The following is a 22639-nucleotide window of genomic DNA, read 5'->3' on the forward strand; positions in this document are numbered from 1 at the left end:
CAGGCTACCTCCTCCCTGCTGGCTTTGTTGTTTTCAGCACCTGAGCCCATGAGGCCCAGCTGTGTTTTCATTTCTTGAAGACCCCTTGGTCTTCTCTCTGTAGCATCTCCACTTAATCTGAGCTTCCTTGAGAGGCTTTATGTTTCAAGCCATCCACATCAAGTGATCTCAGAGTAAAGTAGAAACTGACTGTTACAGAGGCCTTGTGCTCAGGGCTGAGAGCAGAGCAGCCATATCTGCATTCCATGCCCTGCATGGTGGGGAAGCTGGGGAGGCAGGTGAGCACCCGCTTTGAGCAGCTTAGGAGGAAGGCAGTTCAGTGCTGCCCATGGTCACGTCTCCCTGGAGGCTCCCAACATGCTCCAAACCACTCCTGGGACCAAGGCACAGAAATGGGATTGGTCCTGACGCTTCTGCACAAAACTTAACAGTATTCAGGTTTCCTTGTTGCCATTATATATCAGATTATCTAAACCGGGAGTGACCTAAAAGACCATCTAGCCCATGGTAGGTAGCAGCTGCCTTCCCTAATCCTGACCTACAACTTGGAAGTGTGCAAGCTGGCTGAACTGCAAAGCCCTGGGAGGCATGAAAGGAGCACGGGCCTGGGCACCTGCCAGCCCAGTGCTCAAATCCTGGCTATGACCAAGTAATGTTGCAGAGCAGCGCTACTGATGGCTGTGCACCTTAAATAACATACTTGTTTATAATTTAGTAAGAATCATTATAATAATTCACTGAGGTGGTGGTAAGCAAACTTAGCTATCCAGAACACAGCTACAATCACTTAACAGTTTTTTTAACCTGGAAAAAATGAGAGATGATTCAGAGCTTATATATTTCACACTTTGAAACCCCCTCCCTTTTAGCTGACTTATTTTAATTTTACCCCTAATTATAGCAAGCTGGTTGTTAAGTATCCTAGCCCATAGTAGATTATTAGAAGGTAGCCGCTAAAGGCAGGTGCTCTGAATATAAGAAACAACAAATGTATAAGGCAGAAAGATTTTTAAAAGCCCAAAAATTTGCAGCCCTTCTCCATAGGAAACAGACCCCCTATAACCCAACTCCTGGTCCCTAAGGCGTTGCTGAATTGAAACACAACGTAATAATCAACAGGCATAGGGCTGAGCTAAGCTACGAACCAAAAAATGTGTGTAAGGTGACAAGCAGACCAGCCTTAGATTTTTAAGACTTTGATCAAAGAGGTTCAACTTACTTAGTAGAAGTTTCCATTTGAAAAATTCACATCTTTTGAACATTTCACTCACGAGCCGAAAAGAAGAAAATCTGCATGGATGGTATCCCAGGGACTTTACCTTATCAACTTCTGTTACTTTAATCACAATATTTCCTAGTGGTATGTGGGGCATGTCTGATTCCTCCTCCTCTGGTATTCATATGGGAGGATTTTCCTAAATACTTCTGGCCCCTGGGCCTTCCCCTCATCCGCTTCTTCCCATGGGAAGAGTGTCTCATACAATTGGTTGGTTTTGGGTATTTGGCTCAGCCCGTAGAGCAGGGGCACTCTGGTCTGTCTTCCATGCTCTTGAGGTTTTGGGGCTGGGCCCTATGTGGGGAGCCTGTAATTGCTCAGTGCTCCCTGGGGCGGAGGAGGTAAAGTTGGGGATGATATTGGGAAGCTGTATTCTCCAACAGCTTTATCATCAATAAAATGGATCACTTCCTCTTCACTTGCCAGCTTGTGTGCCCCCAACTGGCTTAGCGCTTGTGTGGGGAAAGAGGTGTTTTTTATTGCCCTCCCATCCCAACATTTTACTTATATTTTTGATACTAAATTTTAATTTTCCCTTAATCAAATTGATGGAGCCATAAATAAGATGGATCACCTGTTATCAGTTTCTTTATCATTGACTTCCATATAAGAATAGAAAACTGGCCATCAAATGATCTTCTACCCTTACTCCTCCCAGTTTGTTATTGATATCACTGTGGAGCTGGGTTGGCATTCTTAAGATATTAGACTAAATTTCTTGTTAAGAGAGGGGATCGAAGAACTCCCAGGAACAGATACTCTGTTTTCATTATATCTCTATTGAATAGAACCTAGTGCAGGTTAGCAAAAGGGTGAGGGCTTTGAAGACAGATAGATCTAGGTTCAAATCCAGCTGGGTCAACTTTATGGTGTGATCTCAGGAAGTCTCTCCTATTTTCCCTGTGCCTTCTTTGCCCATCTCTCACTCTCTCTGTCACCCAGGCTGGAATGCAATGGCAGGATCTTGGCTCACTGCAACCTCTGCCTCCCAGGTTCAAGTAATTCTCCTGCCTCAGCCTCCTGAGTAGCTTGGATTACAGGCATGTGCCACCATGCCCAGCTAATTTTTGTATTTTTTGTAGAGACGGGGTTTCACCATGTAGGCCAGGCTGGTCTCGAACCCCTGACCTCGTGATCTGCCCACCTCAGCCTCCCAAAGTGCTGGGAGGCGTGAGTCACCACGCCAGGGTGCCCATCTCTTAATCCTCTGCTCCAAGTCGGTTGTTGTGAGGATTTGAGATAATGTACCATGTTTTCTGGATTCTAAGATTTACTGCCTTCACTTTATTTTTTCTGAAATATGTAAATTCCCTACAATTCACATGTATATTTAATAGAGTGTTTATTTTATTTTTAAAGCTTAATAGCTTTAAACATGTCGTTAATGTATGGGACAGTCAGCCTTAGAGTCAAAATGCCTAGAAAGGTGTCTTACATTAATTGGCATTAACTACATGGCTGTTCTTAGACTTATTGGAAAGGCCAAGGGGACAGGATGAGGTCGAGCCACTTTCCTGCAGCCAAGTGGGCACCTGCTCACCCTGAGTCCTCGTCCCAGTAGTAGTGGCTCCTGCCAGGATAGCTCTGCTCCACTTTGTCCATCTGCAAGGTCCTCACGAAGACGCCCGTCTTGGACGTTTGCTTCAGCAGGCGATTGTGAACATCCGAGAGGATGGAGAATGTGGTGCCTCGCGGGTAGCAGAGCCCCACTCGGATCCAGTCGCCCCTAGGATTGGAAGTAGAGTCAGGTTACAAGCAAGGGTGTCCAGGCCACAGGGCCTTTGGAGCGTGCCTTGGAGAAAGAGACCAAAAAATCTCCACCAAATGACACCTCCACTTTTGTATGGGAAATTTTGAAAGAACATTTGCTGTCGTGGTGACTGAGTTGCAGTGTTCAAGGAGAGAGGGAGAGACAATGGCTGCCCATGAGCAGAGTCTGAATGCTTCACTGATGTGTCTCCAGGGCCAACCCTGGGGGTGCTCCATATGGAACTTGGGAAAAAGACATTCTTTTTGTAGTTAAAGAGCACAGGATCCAAAGGACCTGGGCTCAGCCCCTTCTGGGTCCAGCTTGATTGTAGGGCCCATTTCATCTCTTTGGTCTCATTTCCCACATCTGATAAATGTCTGTCTCACAGAAATACTGTGACAAGTAAATAATGTGCATAGAAAATACTAGAATCTAAATATATGAAGCCCTATCCAGATGCCCTCGGCCTCATCGCTTTATCTCTCACAGGGCCTCATTTCCCTCTCTGTAGGGTGGTAACAACAATACCCAGATATTTTTGTCATCTATCGAGCACTGGCTAATGCCAGGTCCTGGGTGCCCGCCATACCTTATCTCCTTAGGTCCTCATTGCATTCCTGCAAGGTAATACTATCCTCAACTCAAAGATCAAGGAGCTCAGGCTCAAGAGGTTACATGCCCTGCCCAAGGTCACCCATGCCAGAGCGGGAGCTTGGCCTGTGTCCTTTAATTCTTAACTCCTGGGTGATGTCAACCCCTCTAGGTACTCCTGCAGGGATCACATGGGCTAGCCTGTGGCTCTGTTAAACACAAGGCCAGGACTTTGCAACAAGGCATCGTTATCAGCTTTGAGCTCAGCCAGAGCAGCTGCCCCCAGATCTCACTGCTCCTGGCGGGACACCCACTCACTTGTTGAAGTTGATGAGCCAGATGGCGAGTTCGGCGGGGGCCGTCTGGTCCCAGTGGATGGTGTAGCCCTTCTGCAGGGTGACAACCGGCTGGTATTGCTGGTAATGGGTGCTTCTGGTGAGCGCCCCCTCCAGGTAGAGAGGGTGGCTGGGGAAGTCATTCTTGATGATCTTCATTCGCAGGTTACTGGTCTTGTAGGCTTGAATGTACATCTTTAAAAAACCCAAAAAGGAAACACACAATGAGGCTGTTACGAAGGATTATTCCAAGAGTGTCTGGCTAACATCTGACTACAGACCGCACTTTCAAAGGCACTTTCTCTTTACAGAACCCTTTTTAGAAGGCTTGAATGAAAGAAAGGCCAAATAAGGGGACATCTCTTTCTGCTGGTGGACGCAGCCCAGGCCTTACTGTGTAATCCAGCTAATGCTTTCTGTTCATCTTCATAAAAGTGCTCTGTGGAGCTTCCAGTGGAAATTTGAGAAGAGTCTGCATAATAGTCAGATGGCAGATTTTGGACAAAGGACAGAGCTGTGGATGGAGGAGGAAGGGAGTGAGAGAGAGAGAGAACTTTTATAATTCTACCATAAAATGCAACTTGCCTATACCTGGCAGTTGCTCTGCCTGCATTTGAGAGAGTGCCTGGGCGTGCTGGCCTACTTCTCCCTCCTACTCCCTCTCTGTTTGGCCCCTGAGGCCAGTCCTTGTGGTGCCACAACACACTGCATGAATAAATGGGTGCCTCATTTCAGAGGAAAAACTGAAAGCAAGACTGTCAGCCATTGAGTTCCAGGGACCTAAGAGCCTGGATGCTTTATCCCAGCATTGGTTTAAAACACTGTGTTGGCCGGGTGCGGTGGCTCATGCCTGTAATCCCAGCACTTTGGGAGGCCAAGGCGGGCGGATCACCTGAGGTTGGGAGTTCGAGACCAGCCTGACCAACATGGAGAAACCCTGTCTCTACTAAAAATACAAAATTAGCCGGGCATGGTGGCACATGCTTGTAATCCCAGCTACTAGGGAGGCTGAGGCAGGAGAATCGCTTGAACCTGGGAGGCGGAGGTTGCAGTGAGCCGAGGTCACGCCATTGCACTCCAGCCTGGGCAACAAGAGTGAAACTCCATCTCAAAAAACAAAACAACAAAAAAAAACACTGTGTCCTGTTTTATGGCACATCCCAAATTCATAAGACAATATCCCCATAACTGTGGCCAAGAGAGACAGTCACACCAATGTGCAATGATATTGTGCTTTTGGAAGGAAGTGGTTATCTTCCCCTCTAGTTTTATCGCATATAAGATGGAAAGAGAACCAACCCTGCCCATCTTAGGGAGTTGCCCTGAGTATCAGAAGGTAAAGGGTACATTAAAGCATTTTGTAAGATGTAAAGTGAAGGGAAAATATTATGAATAACAGTTAACCAGTTGCCAGTTATGATAATCTGGCAAGCTCTAACGATGAGCTTTTTTTCACAGAAGATAAGCAACATATCAGAAAGAAAGTGTGGGAAGGAAAATCAAGGCTCCATATGGGATACCTAGACCTTGAGCTGAGGCTGTGTAATGCTGAGAGCGTGGATGCCAGGCTTGAGGGTTTGGTCATCCTTCAATTATTCAGGACATGACTGTCCTCCATCAGCTCCCTTCTGACTCCACTTCCCTTCTTATCTTCCTCAGACCATCATATCATCCACTCACTTCCATTAGCATCTTGGCCCTTCCTCTGCCCACACCTGCAGCAAAAGCCTCCCCATGGCTCATTGCACAGCTCCGCCTCTCCCAGGGCTCTTGAGCAGGGCTGAGAAAATCCCACAGCCTGGGAGAGAGGTGCCTCTGCAAATGCACCGCCTCCAGTCTCCACTGGGTTTTCAACACTGCCAGGCGCTCCTTCCACAAGCTTCTTGTCAACATTTTCCACTCTCTACAGCAGCTCTTCCAAATCTTTATCGCTCTCTGGAGGTTACTTTCCTCAAGCCCAGTCCCCAAATTCTCAGCACATGACATCACCTTCTACTGCAGAAACACCCTCAGCTTCCTGCCCTCTGCCCCATCTTCCTCTGGTCCTTCTTCCTGCCAAATGCTAGCCCTGCCACCTACTCTGGCACCTGACCCCCACCAGCTGCACCCTGTGCCGTCTTTGCCCCTTATGGCCCTTTTCCTTCAGCCCGACACCATCTCCCTCTCCTATCACTCCTCCACCCCCAAACCACCATTTAGCTCTTTTCTCACACCCCAATTCCTGACACCCACAGTGGTGGTAATAATGCCTGCCTTGTAGGATCGTTGCGAAGGCAGTGTCTTCATTCATACATGTTTCCTTCATTCTCTGAGATGAGCTGGCTCACTGTGAACCTGACAGTTCATTTTCTCAGGCCTCTCTCCCGTTACTCATTTATTCATTAGTCATTCATCAAAATACTAGAAGTAACAATAATATAATAATAGCTAACTAATATTTTCAGTTCTGCCCTGTTCTAGGCACCGTCTAGACCTGCCCTGTCCCTCATGTGGCCACTGAGCACTGGACATGTGGCCACTGTGACTCAGGATCTGAATTTTAAACTTTAATTCATTTAAATTTCAAAACAAAAGCAATGTAAATATTTTTTCCTATCCCATTACCCTGATTTGATCATTACACATCGTATACATATATCAAAATATCACACATGCTCCAAGAGAATATACTATGATATAGCAATAAAAATGCAAAAATAAATTAAAAATAAAATAAGAAATTCACATTAAACACGACGTTATTGTTTCAGTAGGACTGCGCTTCCCTTGGTTGAGCATTGAGTGGGCTGTAAGTGCAAAATACACAGTAGATTTTGAAGACTTAGAAAAAAAAACGAGAAGTGTTTAATGATTTTCTACACTGATTCATGTTGAATGATAGTATTTTGAATATAATTAAAGTATTATTAAAATTAAATTCTGTTTCTTTTTACTTTTTAACATGGCTACCAGAAAATTCAAGATTACATGTGTGGCATTCTATTGGATAGGGCTGGTGAAACATTTTACATGTATTTTCTGAAGCCACCCCCAAAATCTCGCTAGGAAAGTTCAACTGTTTTACAGGTGAGGAAACTGAGGCTCCAAGAGACCAAGTAATTTGCTCAAGGTCCAATGGTAAGGGTGGGAGCCTGACTTGAATCGAAGCGTTTGACCCAGAGGGTTCTTTTTTTCTAAGCATTTTGCTTACCAAGTGTTTTGACTTTAACTTTTGTAAAAATCCTACTGGGTGAGGGGAAAAAATAAAAAGAAAGAAAGAAAGAAAAAGAAAAAAAAATTCTGTATCTCTTTCTGGCCTGAAACAGAGCCAGGCATACAGTAGACACTCACTGAATGCTTGTTGCATGAGTGAATAAGTGAGTGGCCGGCCCCCAGAAAGGTGTCCCTACCTGTGCATAGCGCCCACTGCAAATGGCCCCTCTCCAGTCGGGAACATCGATGCAGTCTGGGTGCCGGACCAGCCAGTTGTCATTCTTCGTGAGGTAGGAGCCAGGGTACTCGGACACGGAGCCGTCGACGTCATGGAACACAGATGTCTTATCCCCATCCATGTCCAGCTGGTTGAACCAGGGCCCAGGCTCTCCGAAGAACACTCTGGAAGTAATCTAAACAGAGCCCAGGAAAGTTAGGCAGGGCTAGAAGGTGAAGGGAAACTGCAGCCGTCATCAGGCCGGGGCAAGGTTTCCGATTTCCACTGACATTACAAGCCAGCCAAAACAAAGATGCTCTCGGGCACTGAGAGAAACCGCATGGCTGACCCCTCCGATGCAACTGGAGTCACAGTCAAAGGTTCACCGTGCCTCAACTCCCAGACCTAGCACATGCTTTTGGCCTTTGCTCACTGGAGGGTTGGCTGCTGTGGATGAGCTTGGAGACTGCTCTGACACACAGACTTCACCAACTGCAGAGATGGAGGAGGGGGACTGAGGACTGTGAGTGTGTGTGAGAGGGAGGTGGTGGTGATGTGTGTATGAGAAAGGGTACACACACTTTTACACACATACACGGGGGCATCCATGTGCGAGAGAAAATGTGCATGTGGCATGTTTCAGGAAGACAGTTTTGCAGCATGAGCCCTTGCAGATTTCCATGACTGACCTCTTTCAGGCCCTCAGTTGCCTGAGTAAAGACATTAAGTCATTTCAGTTTCACATCATTTCCCTCAGCCTGCCAGGAACTGGGCAAACAGGCAAAAGGCAGGGGCAGGGAGGAGAAGGAGGGAAAAGTCTGGGAATCTATAACCTGAAGGAAGTGCACAGGAGGCCTGGCCCCAGCTGGTCTCACAGGGCAGCCCTTGCTCTTGATCTCCTAATCCTCAGCCCCTCTTCTGCCTTCTCTGTCTAGGGCAAGGAGGCCTCTGTTTATAGTCTGCTCTCGGGGAGAGATTAAACAGAACATCATCAGTTAAGACTTCCCTTGGAAACTGTGGAGCTTGTTAGATTCTTTGTGCCAACTCAGGTGGCCTGGTCACAAGACTCAGTTTGTCAAAGTCAAGTCCCTTGGAGGAACAGCCTAGGAATCCCAATCCACACATCGGGTTCCTCTGGAGGCTTGCCTGAGTTTTCAGCAGGGAGAAGAGCAAGCGGGCATTTACCCAGACCTGACCTGTGGGGCAACCTACGCTTGTACTTTTCCAGTTTGGGTGAAGAGCAAACTGGGACATGGCCCAGCCTAGTTAGAGGAGGCTTTTCAACCCCTTTGGTGGTGGCAATAGCTCAAACTCTGGGCCCCAGGGGACTTGTGAATCACCATCCAAAGTCTGGGTTTGCCGGGAGTCTGCCCTGGTGCCTCACTCACCGGAACGTCCTCAAAGGCAATGCCGGTCACGTTGTTATGGGGGCAGCTCTGCCAGGCATTATTCAGGCGGAAGGCCAGGGCGCTGGTGTGCCGGCCCTCCAGGGCCACAAACTTTCGGAAAGTGCAGTTTTGGATGTTGATGGGGCCATCATAAAACTGAATTCCTCTAATTGGAAAATTCCTACGGAGTTAAGGAAGTAAGATGTCAGTCTAAATGTTGTCCATTCCTATGGAGTTAAGGAAGTAAGACATCAGTCTAAACGCCATGTTGTTTGCCCCTTCTGAGGTGGATGGTAGCAGGGACTTCCTGGGTAAAACCAATCCTGATCCCCACCTCTAGCAACTCCCCCTGCCCCAGATCATTATTGATTAATTAATTATTAAATCATTAATTTAAAGCATGTATAGACACACTAAGTATCAATGAATGACTGCCGGATGAATGGATGGATGGATGAGTGGATGAATATCCATCTAGTTGCTAGTTTGGAGTTTGGAGAATGGTTCTGTATTTCAACATCTCCCCCAATTTTTCCATTATATAAAGAGTCATTGGGTAAATACTGTAAATACCACTGGAACGTGCCAATATTATGTTTCTTGGGAAGATAGAGCTGTTAGTCATTATCGCCTTAGTTTTAGTTGCTATAACAATTTAATCAGATTAAGACCCGCATGAGTTTCTCCTCTGTGAGTAAGCCTTTCACATTGGCAGTGTGCTGGGTTTGGGAAACAGGGGAAAAGGACACAGAATGGAAGGTGATAAACGTGATAAAAATAATTGTAAGGCAACATTTTCAGCACCCCTAGAAGAAAGGGAGGCCCCACTGAAAAGCAAGACTGTGGGCTGACAGAGAACCCCAAGAAGGCCCTGAAACCCAGAAGGAGGTGGGAAGTGGCAACAGGCTTGGACATGGAGGTAGGAGAGACTGGACAAGAACTGGTGACTTGAAGATTTTGCCTTGGCCTAGCTTGGAGTAGGTTGCTCAGACACACTTCTCCCATTGCCTCAGACTCCTGAGCATAGCACAGGAAGCAAGGGTCTGCGAGGCTGGCTGGGCTTCCTGGTGGTCCTTCTTGGGCCTGGCCCCAGTCTAGGCTTGCTCCTTCTCCAAACCCAACATGTATGCTTATGCTGGTGTCTCTATATCTGGGTCAAGCCCATTCTCTTCCACAGCAAATATAAAGAAGAAAAGATAGAAAGATGGAAAAAGAAGCAGAAAAAATATCTGCCCACAGGGAGAGACCATACTCCAGTTGTCCCTGATCTTCAACCCTGGGCTCCCTTCTATTCCAATATGGTTCCTTGAGGACACATCGGTCATGGTAACATGCCTTCAGTGGGCACCAAAGACTCCTTGCATTTCTATATTTTTATGTTTATAATTGATTAACATCATGGCCTAGAATCCTGATTCTCATGGGGTGGCTCCATGCATTTTTTCATTTCACATATTTTAGGGACAGTCCATTTTTACTAGCTCTATACTTAGGTTTTGGACTTCAGACCCTGACCCAGCTCTATACAAGATGGATCAACCATGATTAGGACTGCAAGGTCTTAGGTTCCTACTTGCAGATGCAATTTGAGGAACCTGCCTCAATCTGACAGGTTTCCATAAACAGGATCACCTTTGGAAGTCATCAGAGCATTCTGGCCCTGGGAGCCTGGTAACCCTTGGCAAAGAAACCTTGAACATGCAGATTCAGGGTCACTCATACAAATGCTGAAAGGGACTGCTCCATCACTCAGGTTAGACAAAAGGAAGGGCTTCTCACAGCTTGTGTTGAAGGAGACCATGATTTTGCCTTTGCAAAGTCTTTTCCATGTCCACTTGGGTTGGAAGTTTTAGGTCAATGTGTATTTTGTGTCCTGACTCTAGTAGTAGAAATTATATCTTCCTAGAGAAAGAGTAGAAAGCTCAGACAGACAAGAAGGGCTGATCTTATCACCAGGAGCACAGGGACCACCATGCTGCTCACAGGCTCAGAGCCTTGCTCTCTGGCTTGAATTCACACCTGAGCAGAAACACCAGCAGAAGAAAGGAGATTTCCTCATCAGTGACCCAGCCTGTGGCTTTCCAAGGAATTGACTGAGTCCATTATCCGTTTGCTCATCAACCTTCCAAGTCACCCATTCATTCTCTACCCACCTGCTTATCATCTATCTGACCTTCATTTGAACTCCCCCAGCCGCAGAGCCCAGGACTCCTCAGGACAGTCCTGCTATTCTGTTGTTGAGCATATCTGACATTAAAAAGATCCATCCTTCTTTCACTAAACCAACCCTAACCTACGGGGCCCGTGTAGAATGAGTCTCATCCCCTATGTGCACAGCAGCTCTGAGAACATGTAACAATATCCCCCATGTTGTCCCCGAAGTGATGATCCTGTCTCCTGGTTGAAGACCCCAACCTGCATGTGACATGGCTTCAGCTTTTGTCACCCTCCTGGTTATTCTCCTTTAAGTGTGCTTCGGCCTGACTCTGTTGCTCTGCCATCCTCAGGAGTGGATGCTACACTCCAAGTGAGAGTGCTGTCAGAGAAAAGGACTCACGGTCCCTGATCCCAGACACACTAAATTCCCATTAACATAGCCCAGGAATGCATTACGCATTTTGATGGCCACGTCACCCTGTTGACTCATATTCAACACCATTTTTTTACTTCTGTCTCCCCATTCCAGATTTCATCCCTTAATTGTTAGTCTCAGTCACCTCAGTGATTCCTCTGGCTGGTAGAAGACAGAAGAATTCATAGTCAACAGGTAGAAACTACCCATTAACTTTTTCCCTTCCATCACAGCCACTTAGGTTAAGCCACTCAGAACAAGGAGCTACATGGTTGCAAACCTACTGGCCCATAGGGAGGGTCCTTCCGCTATGGTCCAAGCCGCCAGGGCCCCAGATCCTATTGTCCATCATTTCCGTCCCCACGTTGCCGCTCTCGCCAACAAACAAGCTGTTCTTTATCTCTTGCTTGGAGCCGTCATCATATGGGAAGGTTCCACCACTGTAGAGAGAAGATGTTTAAGGTGAAATGTCCAGAGACAAGATCCCACAGAGGACCAAGTACAATGACAGTTGCCCTTACCTGGCCAGGGTCAGGCCAATGCCATTGTCAGCAAACCTGTGGGCAAGAGCAGACAGATAGTCAGAGCATGCCCTGGCTTCAAATTCAGTGGAGTCGTGGAGAGAAGGACACTTCCCTGCCCTTGGAGTCGAACTGAATACCGTGCAGAGGAAGGGGTCTCTACGTAAGCAGAGGCGTACTCAGGGAGTTGTGGCTCTCCTGTTCTGCACAGGAAGGGGATGTTCTGGGTCCCCTCCCACTCCGACTCTGACTCTAGAGAGAAAACGGTAACCCCTGTGGCTCTCCACGTTCAACGGCATTGACAGCATGCAGACTGGGGTCCATGTGCCTCCCTCTCCAGCCCCATCCTCTGTGATTCCAGGGCATAGTTTGAGGTTGGATCAGGAGAACTTGAAGGGCCTTCCGCTCTCAGGACCAGCACCAGGGAAAGATGGAGTATGTGAATGCACTTCTATTTTTTTTCTTTTACCATCTTCACTGCTGTTTCAGCCATAGAGAGAGGCACCAATAGCTACTTTTCAAGTTTCCAGGAAGCCACGCAGATGCTGGCCCTGGGAAGGGCAGGAAGTCATTTTGCAATTGCTGTGGGGCCATCTCGTCAGCTCCCTTTCACCTCTGCCCTTTCTAGGGGTCAGATGAGCATGCTTCTGGGGGGCGTCTGATTGCGAGGGACAAGGGATTACACAGAATCCAGAGCTGAGCCTTGGATCTGTGCTACCACAGGCTCTAGGGCCAAATACAGTGGCCGCCTTCACTTCCTGTGTCCCAGGGGTAGATTTAACTGGTCTCCATGCCTCTGCTCCTTCCACCTGTCCTGTCCACCCTGCCAGGCTCATCTCAAAGTGCCATTCTCACCAACCTCTCTGCTCCCTAAAACTTCCGTGGCTTTATATCCTTCATAGATCCAAGCTCAAGGGCCTGGTGAATCCACATCAGCTGCACCAGGCTGGTCCCGGTGGCAGACATGCTAATTCCCAATGTACTTTTTCATATTCTGCTCACCCTCTTTCAGACACATGGACCTTTTTCTTTTTCCGAAGCCCATTTAGTTCAAATCAATCATTCCAGTCCCATCATTAGGGCACTGTCTTCTCCATTTATTTTCCCAAACTTCCTGAGTCTTATCTCCCAGATCCCTCCATGGCTTTTCCTCATTGCTTCTGTCCCCCAGTGCTAGGCTCCTGGTCCCCTCATTCTTCCAATCTTTGAAGGGATCCCTATCTTGTCAGCCCCGATTGCACCAACCTTGTCCACGCGTAGGACCACAGCCTTGGTGCCAGCCAGATCCTAGGCTACCTTGGAATGAGTCTGGTGGGGGATTAAAAGACATACCCACTTTGGCAGGAGGGGTCTTTGCAATTTTTCTTGCTGCCCTAAATCTGGCATTTACCATCTCTTTAGGGACCTAAACTCTGAAATGCCCAACAACCAGAACCAAGAGATTTACTAAGCTTAGGATATTGCAAAGAATTTCGGCATTGACACCATCTAGTTTCTCTTCAACCCAGGGCTGCCACCCACCTTCTGCATAGTGCCCCTCCCAAGGATGCTCTAGGGTCTGCTCTAGGGATGAGGAGCCTGGCAGCTTATCCCATAGACTGGTGTCTCATATGGTAGAAAGGCTCTTCCTTCTCCAGAGCTGGAATCTGCTCCATGCCTATCACTTCTGCCTTCTAGAGCCAATCAGAACAACCCTGCCCCCTTCCCCTAAATGCCCTTCAGAAACCCAGAATCAGCTCCCTTTTCTCCCTTCCCTTCTTCTTAAAACAAATGACTTCTTTTCTCCTGTGCAAAATGAAGGCCCCTCGGCTGGGCACAGTGGCTCACACCTGTAATCCCAGCACTTTGGGAGGCCGAGGTGGGCGAATCACAAGGTCAGGAGCTTGCGACCAGCCTGGCCAATGTGGTGAAACCCCATCTCTACTAAACACACAAAAATTAGCTGGGCGTGGTGGCACATGCCTGTAATCCCAGCTACTTGGGAGGCTGAGGCAGAAGAACTGCTTGAACCCAGGAAGCGGAGGTTGCAGTGAGTCGAGATTGCACCGCTGCACTCCAGCCTGGGTGACAGAGTAAGATTCCATCTCCAAAAAAAAAAAAAAAAAAAAAAAAAAGAAGTCTCCCTCAGTCTCTCTGCCTCTGTTTTTAGGTTTTGTTTTGACTTTTTAAAAAAAATTTTATTGTTTATTTTTGGCCACTGCCTGCTGCCATCCTATGTCCCTGCCTGGCTGGGGGACCCAAAAGCCTTTGCACCTCCCCTTCTCTGTCTCTCATGCATCTTCCTGGGGCTCCATTGCTAAGTCAGTTTCTCCCCAGATCTCTGCATTTCTGAGCAGCCTTTCTCTCCCTCCCTCTGTCTGTTGCTCTCTCTGTCAGTGCTGTGTCTCTGCTTTTCTCCTCACATTTCAATTTCTCTTGTTCCCTTTCACCTTATTTCTCCTTTACTTGGTCACAATAAAATAGAGAAATATGTTTATTTCCTAATAGGGTTTCTGATTTCCCATTTTTAACACAAAAGGCAGACAAGGAGACATTTCACAATACTCCCTGAAAACAAATCCCAGCTCCACTGCCTGTGCCTTCTGGTCCTTGTCCAGCATGTGCCAGTCACTTACATAGGGACCTCATATGTGAGCTCAGCATTCCCTGCCTTTTTCATTTGGGTCTTGGAGTCCAGTGAACTGTAGCTCGAAGTTCCAGTTCAAAGTCTAGCTAACTGTGTGACCTTGGGAAATTCACTAAACTGAACCTCAGTTTATCATCTCTAAAATGGAGATCATAATTTATATGTTTGAGAAACATGGTAAGAAAGAAATGCAACCAAGGCTTCCACATAGTAAGTGCCTAGACTATTCTGGCTTCTTTCTTCTTCCTTCCCTTAGCCGCTGGGATGCGTGACCTTGAGAGAGCCAAGCCCAGTGACTATTTGGAAGCAAATCATAACCCACAGCACCTGGCACTGTGGGCCGAAGCCAATATGCTGCTTTTAGGTTTTGTGTTTTTCTGGCCACTGCCTGCTGCCATTCTATGCCCCTGCCTGGCTGGGGGACCAGAAGGCCAAACGTCAGTATGTCTGGCTTCCCCTCTCTGCTTTGCTCTCCTCTCTCTGTAGGGGGCTAGGGGAAGATGCGCCATGCCCCCTTTGTGCCAAAGCCACACACCGCTCTGACTCACCGGCAGCTGTCCAGCCACACATCCCCGCCGCGCAGCCAGGCACCGTGCTCCTGGTTCTTGAAGGCAATGAAGTGTCTGATGATGGCCGGCTCCCGGGGCTTCAGCGGGTCGGCGTCCTGGTGAGGGCTGTATCTGCAGCACAACCATGGGGAGGGCACAGGTGGCGGTGTTGGGGACATGCCTCTGCTGACTCCCTTCTGGGCTCTGTGAGCCTCTCTCTACTCACAGTGCCCAGGAAGGCACCGACTAAACAGAAACCCATTCGCATTGCCTGGGCTCTGGAATGAAGTTTCTGAGTTCATCACAGAAGCAAGAGGTCACTCCTCCACCAGCCCATGGAGGCCCCTCGCATACTGAAGAGCCTGCCCCAAATGGGGTCAAAGCACAGAGGACAGTTCAGACAGCCATTCCCACAAGGGCATGCAACACGGTCCTCATAGCCCAAGAGAAGAGTCTGGAGATACCCAGCTCTTCCACTAACTGGCAGGTCACCTTGAACTAGTGCCTTTTCTGAGCACTTCTTAGCTACAAAACGGACTGCACTATCATGTTACCAGTGTTACCCACTTTTGATGGAGACCAAGCAACTTGTCTCTTTAAAGGAGATTGGTTTTGCTAATTACCTTGAGGTTTCAAAAGTACCTTTGAAAAGTTGCCCCTGGCCTTCAGCTGAACAGTAGGTTTATTTATAGGCATGACCTGCATGTTCTTTCCTATTAAATTGATGGTAAAATTCTTCCTTTCTATTCTCTTCATCTTTTCATCCTGGCCCAACCTACCATGGCCCTGCTCATTTCTGTTGACTTACCAGCTATTCACTTTGCTGAGGGATCTAGAAACCTCTGGGAATTTCTATCTTCATTTAGCTACTGGAGCCGGAATCCTAATTCAGATTTTACCCTGCGCAGGTTTTCACCATTGTACCCCCAGCAACTAGCTCAATGCCCAGCACAAAGCAAGGGCTCAACAGATGCTCAGGGAATGAATGAGTGATTGAAGGAGGGGGAGGCAGGAGCTGGACTGCAAGGTCACCATGGACTGTGTCTTCCCAATGGCTGATTACCTGGCAGAGATGATCGAGAGGAAGGGCCGCTTGTCCTTGGCAGAGGCCTCGGTGGTTTTGACTCCATTGTCTATGATCATGCCAGCCTGCAGGGAAGAGATATTCAGGGACACATTGCTTCTACTGTGGGCTGCAGGCATCTCACACTCAGCCTCACTGCATATTTCTGAATGCTCTGGGAAAACCAGCTCTGTTCTCAGGCTGCATCAACAGAAGTAGAGGATCTACAGTAAGGGAGGTGAACATGCTGCCTTATTCTGCATTGCTCAGACCAAATCTGGAATATTTGACCTCTTTGAGGAGCAGATGTGGAAACTGAGGTCTAGAAAGGTTATGTATCTCGTCCAAGGCCACATAGCAAAGTCCATGTGCAGAACCCACACTGTTTTGGATCGTTATTAGCCCAGGCCCCAAGTCAGAAACAACAGGTGTACACTCTTAGGAAATTTATCTGCTGTGATTTAAAGGAAATGCTGAACCTAAGTCCCATCTTTACCTTGGGCGGGGGTCACTGACTTTCCCACAGTCTCATTTTAGCTCCTGCCTGTCTTGAAGAGAGAATCTGGCTTTCTTGTTTGACTCCAAATATGTCCACTTTGTCAGCCATGGGATAGGGAGAAATCGAAGCAGCTGAGTGATGCTTCCCAGGGAGGCCACCATTCAGTCTTCGTTCCTGTCTGGATTCTCTTGGCCTCTTGTGAATGCTCAAACTCAGATTTCTCTTCTTTAGATAACTGGAGGGCACTGTGGCCATTTCATTCTCCCTCTGGCTTATAATTCAGCAGTGGTGATGTGAGTCAGATGACGTGGGGCTGACTCGCAGCTCTACTCCCACTAACTATGACTGGGCAAGTCCCTTCACCTCTTTAGCCTCAGTCATATCATCTGCAAAATGGGCTAGTCACACCTATGTCGCAGGATGGTTATGAGGACCCCATAAGAGAACCCCAGGTGAAGCCTTCTGGAATAGGTGCCTCTCACTGTGGATGTGGAGTCAAGGCTTACTGGGCATGAACACCAAGGATGGGATCTCCTCCTTGGCTTAAACAATTGAATCAATCCAGCTGGAGGTTCCTCTTCACTCTTTCCCTCCCTGCCTCAGAGAATGAGACCTGCCACCTTCCTCAAGGCCCATCCCCACCCGCACCCTTGCATGCCTGCTTGTTAGAAACCATTCACCTGCATGCACTCTTCCCCTTTCCAGCCTCTCCACCCCTGCTAGGTTCTATGTGGCCCACCTCCTTGCTCATGGAAGGCTTCCCAAAGGGTGAGTGTGGGGGGTTTCTCGACAAGCAGCCAACACATTCTCTCCACTGTTCCCCCTGCCACCAACAGCAATATGCCTCCTGCACCTGCCTCTGTGTGGAGACAGCTCTCTGAGGGCCATGTCAGCCTCAGAAATGCCCTCTCTGATACCCTGCACTAATTCTCCTCTGTCAATATGAGACTGTTGTCCTCTACACCTCTGCTTACTGCCCCATGACACTACCCTCTTTCCTAGTTCCTGGGATATGACAACTGCCTGGGGACTCTTCTTCTCTTTCTGCCACCCCACCCTGCAACTGCTCACCCCTTGCCCCACTCCATCTCCTAGGTGTAAGCACAGGTCTATTCTGAGACTGCATCTCTTCCTTTTGGTCTTCTCTCTGGTTGGGCTTTTAAAAATCTTTTTACTTTTTGCCTCTGAATGTATTGTTCCCTTTGAGGAACGTCAGTTTTTCTTCATCAGTACCATTAGGGATTGGACCAGAACACCAGCCTAGGCATTTGGGAGTCTGTCTGTGCACTGCCCTGGCATCCTTGAGACCACCTCTGCCCCAACGAACAGCGTCTCTGGTCTCAGCCATGCTCCAAGCTCCAATCCCATGCCCCATGACTCTGGTCTTGACTGCTGTCCTTACTGGGAGGTCCTTGACAGACTCGAGATCCAGTCATCTTGGTATGCCCTCTGTCCCCCAGTGCCTAGCTTGGTGCTGGACACAACAGCAGGTGCTTAGGAGATGTTGATGAGCAAATGAAGATGACTGAGGACTTTGTGTCCCACCTGCCCACTTAGCACTGTGTGGATGCAGCAACCCATTCATTTCCCAAGAAACAAGACAAGAGGGAACAGCAGAGAGGATGCCAATGCTGCCTCCACCTTCCTTCAGAACCACGTCTTGATTTCCTTCAGCTTATGGATCAGGCCTAACTTTTCATAGTTGAGACTGCATCCAGCCCCGCCAAGTGAATTGCAAACCAAATTCAAGTGCCCAGCTCAGGGGCCACCAAGAGAAGCTCTCCCCCCGTCAGCATGAGTGAAGGCACAACTTGCTCCTTTTGGCTCTGGCCATATTCTCCATCCATGCCCGTGCAGGAACCACCACAGGAGATTTGTGTGAAGAATGTGGCCAATGGCCTGGGAGGCCTCGCAAGGCTGCTCCATTTTCTTCGAGACCAGCATTAAGAATGCAGTTGTTCCCAGCTGTCGCCAACTGGCTGTCCCGGCCCTAATCATCTGCAGGCCTGGGAAGGGGACCGAGAGGCTGGCCAGAGAAGCGCAGCCTGGAAAGACTCACCCGGTAATTGGAATGTGCTCGGTTGTTATAGAATTTTCCCAGTGGAATGTGCTCTGAATAACCTGGGGAGTACATTCCCTCGGAGGGGCCCGTTGGTACGTGGTGAAAAATAAACCAAAATCCAGTTTCCTGTTGGGGAAGGACACAAGGGAAAAGCCACAGCGTTCAGCCCCAGAGAGCTCCTGGGCAAGGTGGCCACACGGCCCATGCCGGAGGTGGGTCTAGTACCTAGTGCCATCACCCACAGGAGCCCTCCATGCCCACCCCCAACACACCTCCATGTGGTCCAGTCTGGAGGGAAAACAGTGAAAAGTAGAGCCCACCGTGACAGTTAAAGCCGTTGATGGGCTCCTACTCTATCAGACATGGCTCAGAACTGCTGCGTTTCAATTACTGCAGGGCTTAAACTCTTCCTGACACACAATGGGGGGATTTCATGAGTGTTCTCTGCTTTCCCCTTCATTCTACAGATAAGGAAGCTAAGTTCCAGGTCAAGGTCAGGGTCCCATGGAAGGCCAGCAGCATGGACGGGTGGGTGAGAGCAGGGCCGTGTGGATGGAATGCTGCGTTGCCACCCTGGGCGCCACCTCCCAGCTATGTGTGCCCCTGGGCATGTCAGCACTCCTAGCCTTAGCTTCCTCCCCCATCAGATGCGGATAATAATAGTACCTACGTCACTGAGTTCTTACAAAAATCAAATTATGTGAGCCTACAACACTGATGTGTCAGGTACCATTCTAAGCTAAAATCATGGCATTCTAATGATTTATTATACATAAAGCGTTCAGTGTTCACTAACTATGGTCACCAGTATTATGAAGTGACAGGGCTGTCCTTTAAAACCAAGTCCAAAGAACGCCCCCTGCCCCACCACCCCCAGTCTGTTGTTTTCCTCTTCACTGCAGCTAAGCCTGTCTGCATGGATATCTGGGCTTGGGGCTTAGAGCACACATGTTTCAAGGTAAGCCTCGGCTGTCTCTCCCTGACTCCAGCCCCCACCCTCACTTTCTGCCAAAGAAGGGATATTTCTGCTCACCTCAGATCCTGCAGCGGCACAGTTGATGAGGTTGTTGTTGGGATTGGCCATCCAGAAGGTGGACACAGCACTGCAGGGAGGGCAGAGACACCTGAGGTCAGATAAAAGGCCACCAGGGGTCATCCTGCCACATGGCGGGTGCAGGCTGGGCACTCTGATATTGGCCTGAGAGTCTCCTATCAGAGATCTGAGAAATCATTGACTTGTTGATCTGAAACCCAGTTTTCTGATTAAAGTGTGGTGCTAGTTTAAGCATTTAAAATATTCAGAAATTAAAAAGAGCATGCGTCTTGAAAATAGAAGCAGTGTGCAAGTGATGTCTGAGATTGGCTGTAAAATACATGTAGGTCAGAAGAACCCAGGAAAGTAGCCCTTTCTAAGGGAGGGGCCCTGCACTCGGAAGGCTGGCTGCACAGAGAGCTCTCACCCCGTCTCTCTGTCTCTCTCTCTCTAATATCTAGAAAAGTGTCCATGTGGTGGGGGCCTCTGTGGCAGCCGAGGTGGCAGCCACTTCTCATCAAAGAGCACTGTGTGGATCAGGAGAAGCCCCGCAGATGAGAACAGGGATCCTCTTTGGACAAGAAAAATGCACATGAGGCAAACTGAGAAGGGAGAAGGGAGAAGACCCCCTCCCTCCCGCCTGCTTTGCAGGAAGCTGGAGCCGTAGGTGGTTAAGGGCTGTGAGGCCCAAACTGCTCAGAGCCCCGAGTGCAGAAGTTTGGTGCTGGGCTGAGCTGAGTGAACACATGCTCACACACGTACACCCCTTCCCCCCAGCATACAGAGCGGGTCCAGGCACTTACTTGCATTCTTGCCTGGGCTTGGGGATGTACCCCGGATAGGAGTCCTCTGTGATCATCTTGCACATCTTGCTGTCACGGTCCGAGGGGAGGAGGGTTCCAGACTTGACAAGGAGGCCAAGACAGTGGTCAAAAGTGTTGCGTTCCTCTGGCCCATCTTCCGTGAAGAAGCAGTGGCCCAAAGAGTTATAGCCCACAACGTCCTTGATCTGCAGGGGTCAAGACAGGGATGTTTCACCAAGCATCCAGTTATTCATGTGCTCATTCCTGCATTCAGCAAACACTAGCCTCATGTGCTCATTCATTCATTCAACAAACACTAAATAGTCTCAGCCATACACCAGGCCCTGGGAGGAGCACTGGAGGTTTGGAGATGAATATGACACAAGTGATAGGCCTGAGGAAAGTGGGACAAGGGGTGAGATGGTGACTTCTTTTTTTCGAGATGGAGTCTCACTCTGTCGCCCAGGCTGGAGTGCAGTGGCACAATCTCGGCTCACTGCAACCTCCGCCTCCAGGGTTCAAGCGATTCTCCTGCCTCAGCCTCCCGAGTAGCTGGGACTATAGGCACGTGCCCCCACGCCCAGCTAATTTTTTGTGTGTTTTTAGTAGAGACCAGGTTTCACAATAATGGCTAGGCTGGTCTCAATCTCCTGACCTCGTGATCCGCCTGCCTTGGGCTCCCAAAGTGCTGGGATTACAGGTGTGAGCCACCGTGCCATGCCAGGGATGGTGACTTTTAAAAGTCCTTTCCAGCTGGAGGAGTTGGGGGTGGTGAGGCTCTATAGGGTAGGAAAGGGGGCAAGATATCATACGTGAGAAGGTGAATCCAAGAGGAGGCCATGGGCTGGGCCACGTGCACCCACTCTGATGGAGCACACAGCTGAGTGCCCTGCGTACAAGGATTTGCCATGGAGGGACTCCACAGAGGAGATCTCACTGAGTAAGGGTGGATGAGGGAACTTCATCTAGGAGCAGCACCTTAGCTGGAGCAGGTGTGCTTTTTATTAAGACCAATATTGATGCTCCTTATTGTACCCTCATTCAGAAATCCAAGCCAGCTTGTTAGCCCAAGACACACATCAAGCCACATTTGCAACGCCTGGGTTCAGAACTAGAAAGGGCTGCAAACTCTAGCTCTTTGGTTTCCTTCTTGGAATCACAGTTAGTGGGGAAAGCAGAAAGAACATTTGCATGGATATTGAGATACCAGGGATGCAGTTTCAGCAGCACATCCAAGCAGCGGGGGGATCTTAGACAAGCCTCCTATCTTCTCTTCAGTCACTTTTTTTTCCACCGCAAAAATGAAGGACTTGAACTCCATGATCTCTGAAGCCCCTTCTGGGTCTGAATCTCTAAACTTATCAGTCTCAGAACTCAGGTCTTCAGAGGGCCTGTAGCCTGGGCCCTACCCCCCCGTCCAATCCCAGACTCTGTTCCCAAGCATAACTGGCAAACAGATACCCTGCTTCTGCTCAGACACTCCAGAGAGATGCTCACTTCCTTGCAAGGTGGCCTGTTCCACAATGGGGCAATGGCAAGAAAAACCTCACTTATCTTACACCCTTCATCCCCACCCCTGGGTACACACTGCCCGATGATGTCATCCACCAAGGGAGTTCCTGATTCCCAATGACATCAATTCAACCCATGCCTATTCGGTACCTGCCACCATGCCAAGCACTGGAAAATCCACATACCAACCAGTAACAATCCTCCACCTCCCACCCCTGGCACTGTGAACATTTCGAGAGGCTGTCCCGTGCATTGCAGGATGTTTAGCAGCCTCCCTGGCCTCTACCTACTAGATGCCAGGAAAACCTCTTCAGCTGTGACAACCAAGACTGTCTCCAGACATTCGTTGCCAAATATTCCATTGGGTAGGAGGGAGGAAGGGTGACAGAATCATCCCTGATTGAGAGGCCCTGATGTAGACATCACAGTTCCTTCCAGTTTTTTTTTTTTTTTTTTTTTTTTTTTTTTTTTGAGACAAGGTCTGGCTCTGTTGCCCAGGCTGGAGTGCAGTGGCATAATCTCGGCTCATTGCAACCTCTGCCTCCTGAGCTCAAACCATTCTCCCACCTCAGCCCCCACCGGGGCGCTGGGACTACAAGTGTGCACCACCACGAATGACTAATTTTTGTATTTTTTGCAAAGATGGGCTTT

The 22639-nt window shown here is 48.7% G+C and overlaps 1 protein-coding gene across 4 annotated transcripts in view; it reads right to left on the reverse strand.

Moving 5' to 3' along the window:
- CEMIP (cell migration inducing hyaluronidase 1) overlaps positions 1-22639 on the reverse strand; it is a 179294-nt gene that overhangs the window by 10880 nt on the left and 145775 nt on the right. For 3 of the 4 annotated variants that reach the window (XM_032175008.2, XM_032175007.2, XM_032175010.2), the window contains 11 exons: positions 20477-20682; positions 19674-19743; positions 18638-18766; positions 16080-16165; positions 15017-15148; positions 11843-11878; positions 11606-11761; positions 8750-8930; positions 7342-7557; positions 3936-4147; positions 2817-3002 (listed from right to left, as the gene is read on the reverse strand). In XM_032175008.2, coding sequence (XP_032030899.1) covers positions 2817-3002; positions 3936-4147; positions 7342-7557; positions 8750-8930; positions 11606-11761; positions 11843-11878; positions 15017-15148; positions 16080-16165; positions 18638-18766; positions 19674-19743; positions 20477-20682 — 1610 coding nt within the window. The remainder of the gene's footprint in view (positions 1-2816; positions 3003-3935; positions 4148-7341; positions 7558-8749; positions 8931-11605; positions 11762-11842; positions 11879-15016; positions 15149-16079; positions 16166-18637; positions 18767-19673; positions 19744-20476; positions 20683-22639) is intronic. The other variant, XM_032175009.2, reaches the window with a different exon arrangement.

Source organism: Hylobates moloch, unplaced genomic scaffold (genome assembly GCF_009828535.3).
Source record: "Hylobates moloch isolate HMO894 unplaced genomic scaffold, HMol_V3 SCAFFOLD_14, whole genome shotgun sequence".
In the NCBI taxonomy this organism is placed as follows: Eukaryota; Metazoa; Chordata; class Mammalia; order Primates; family Hylobatidae; genus Hylobates; species Hylobates moloch.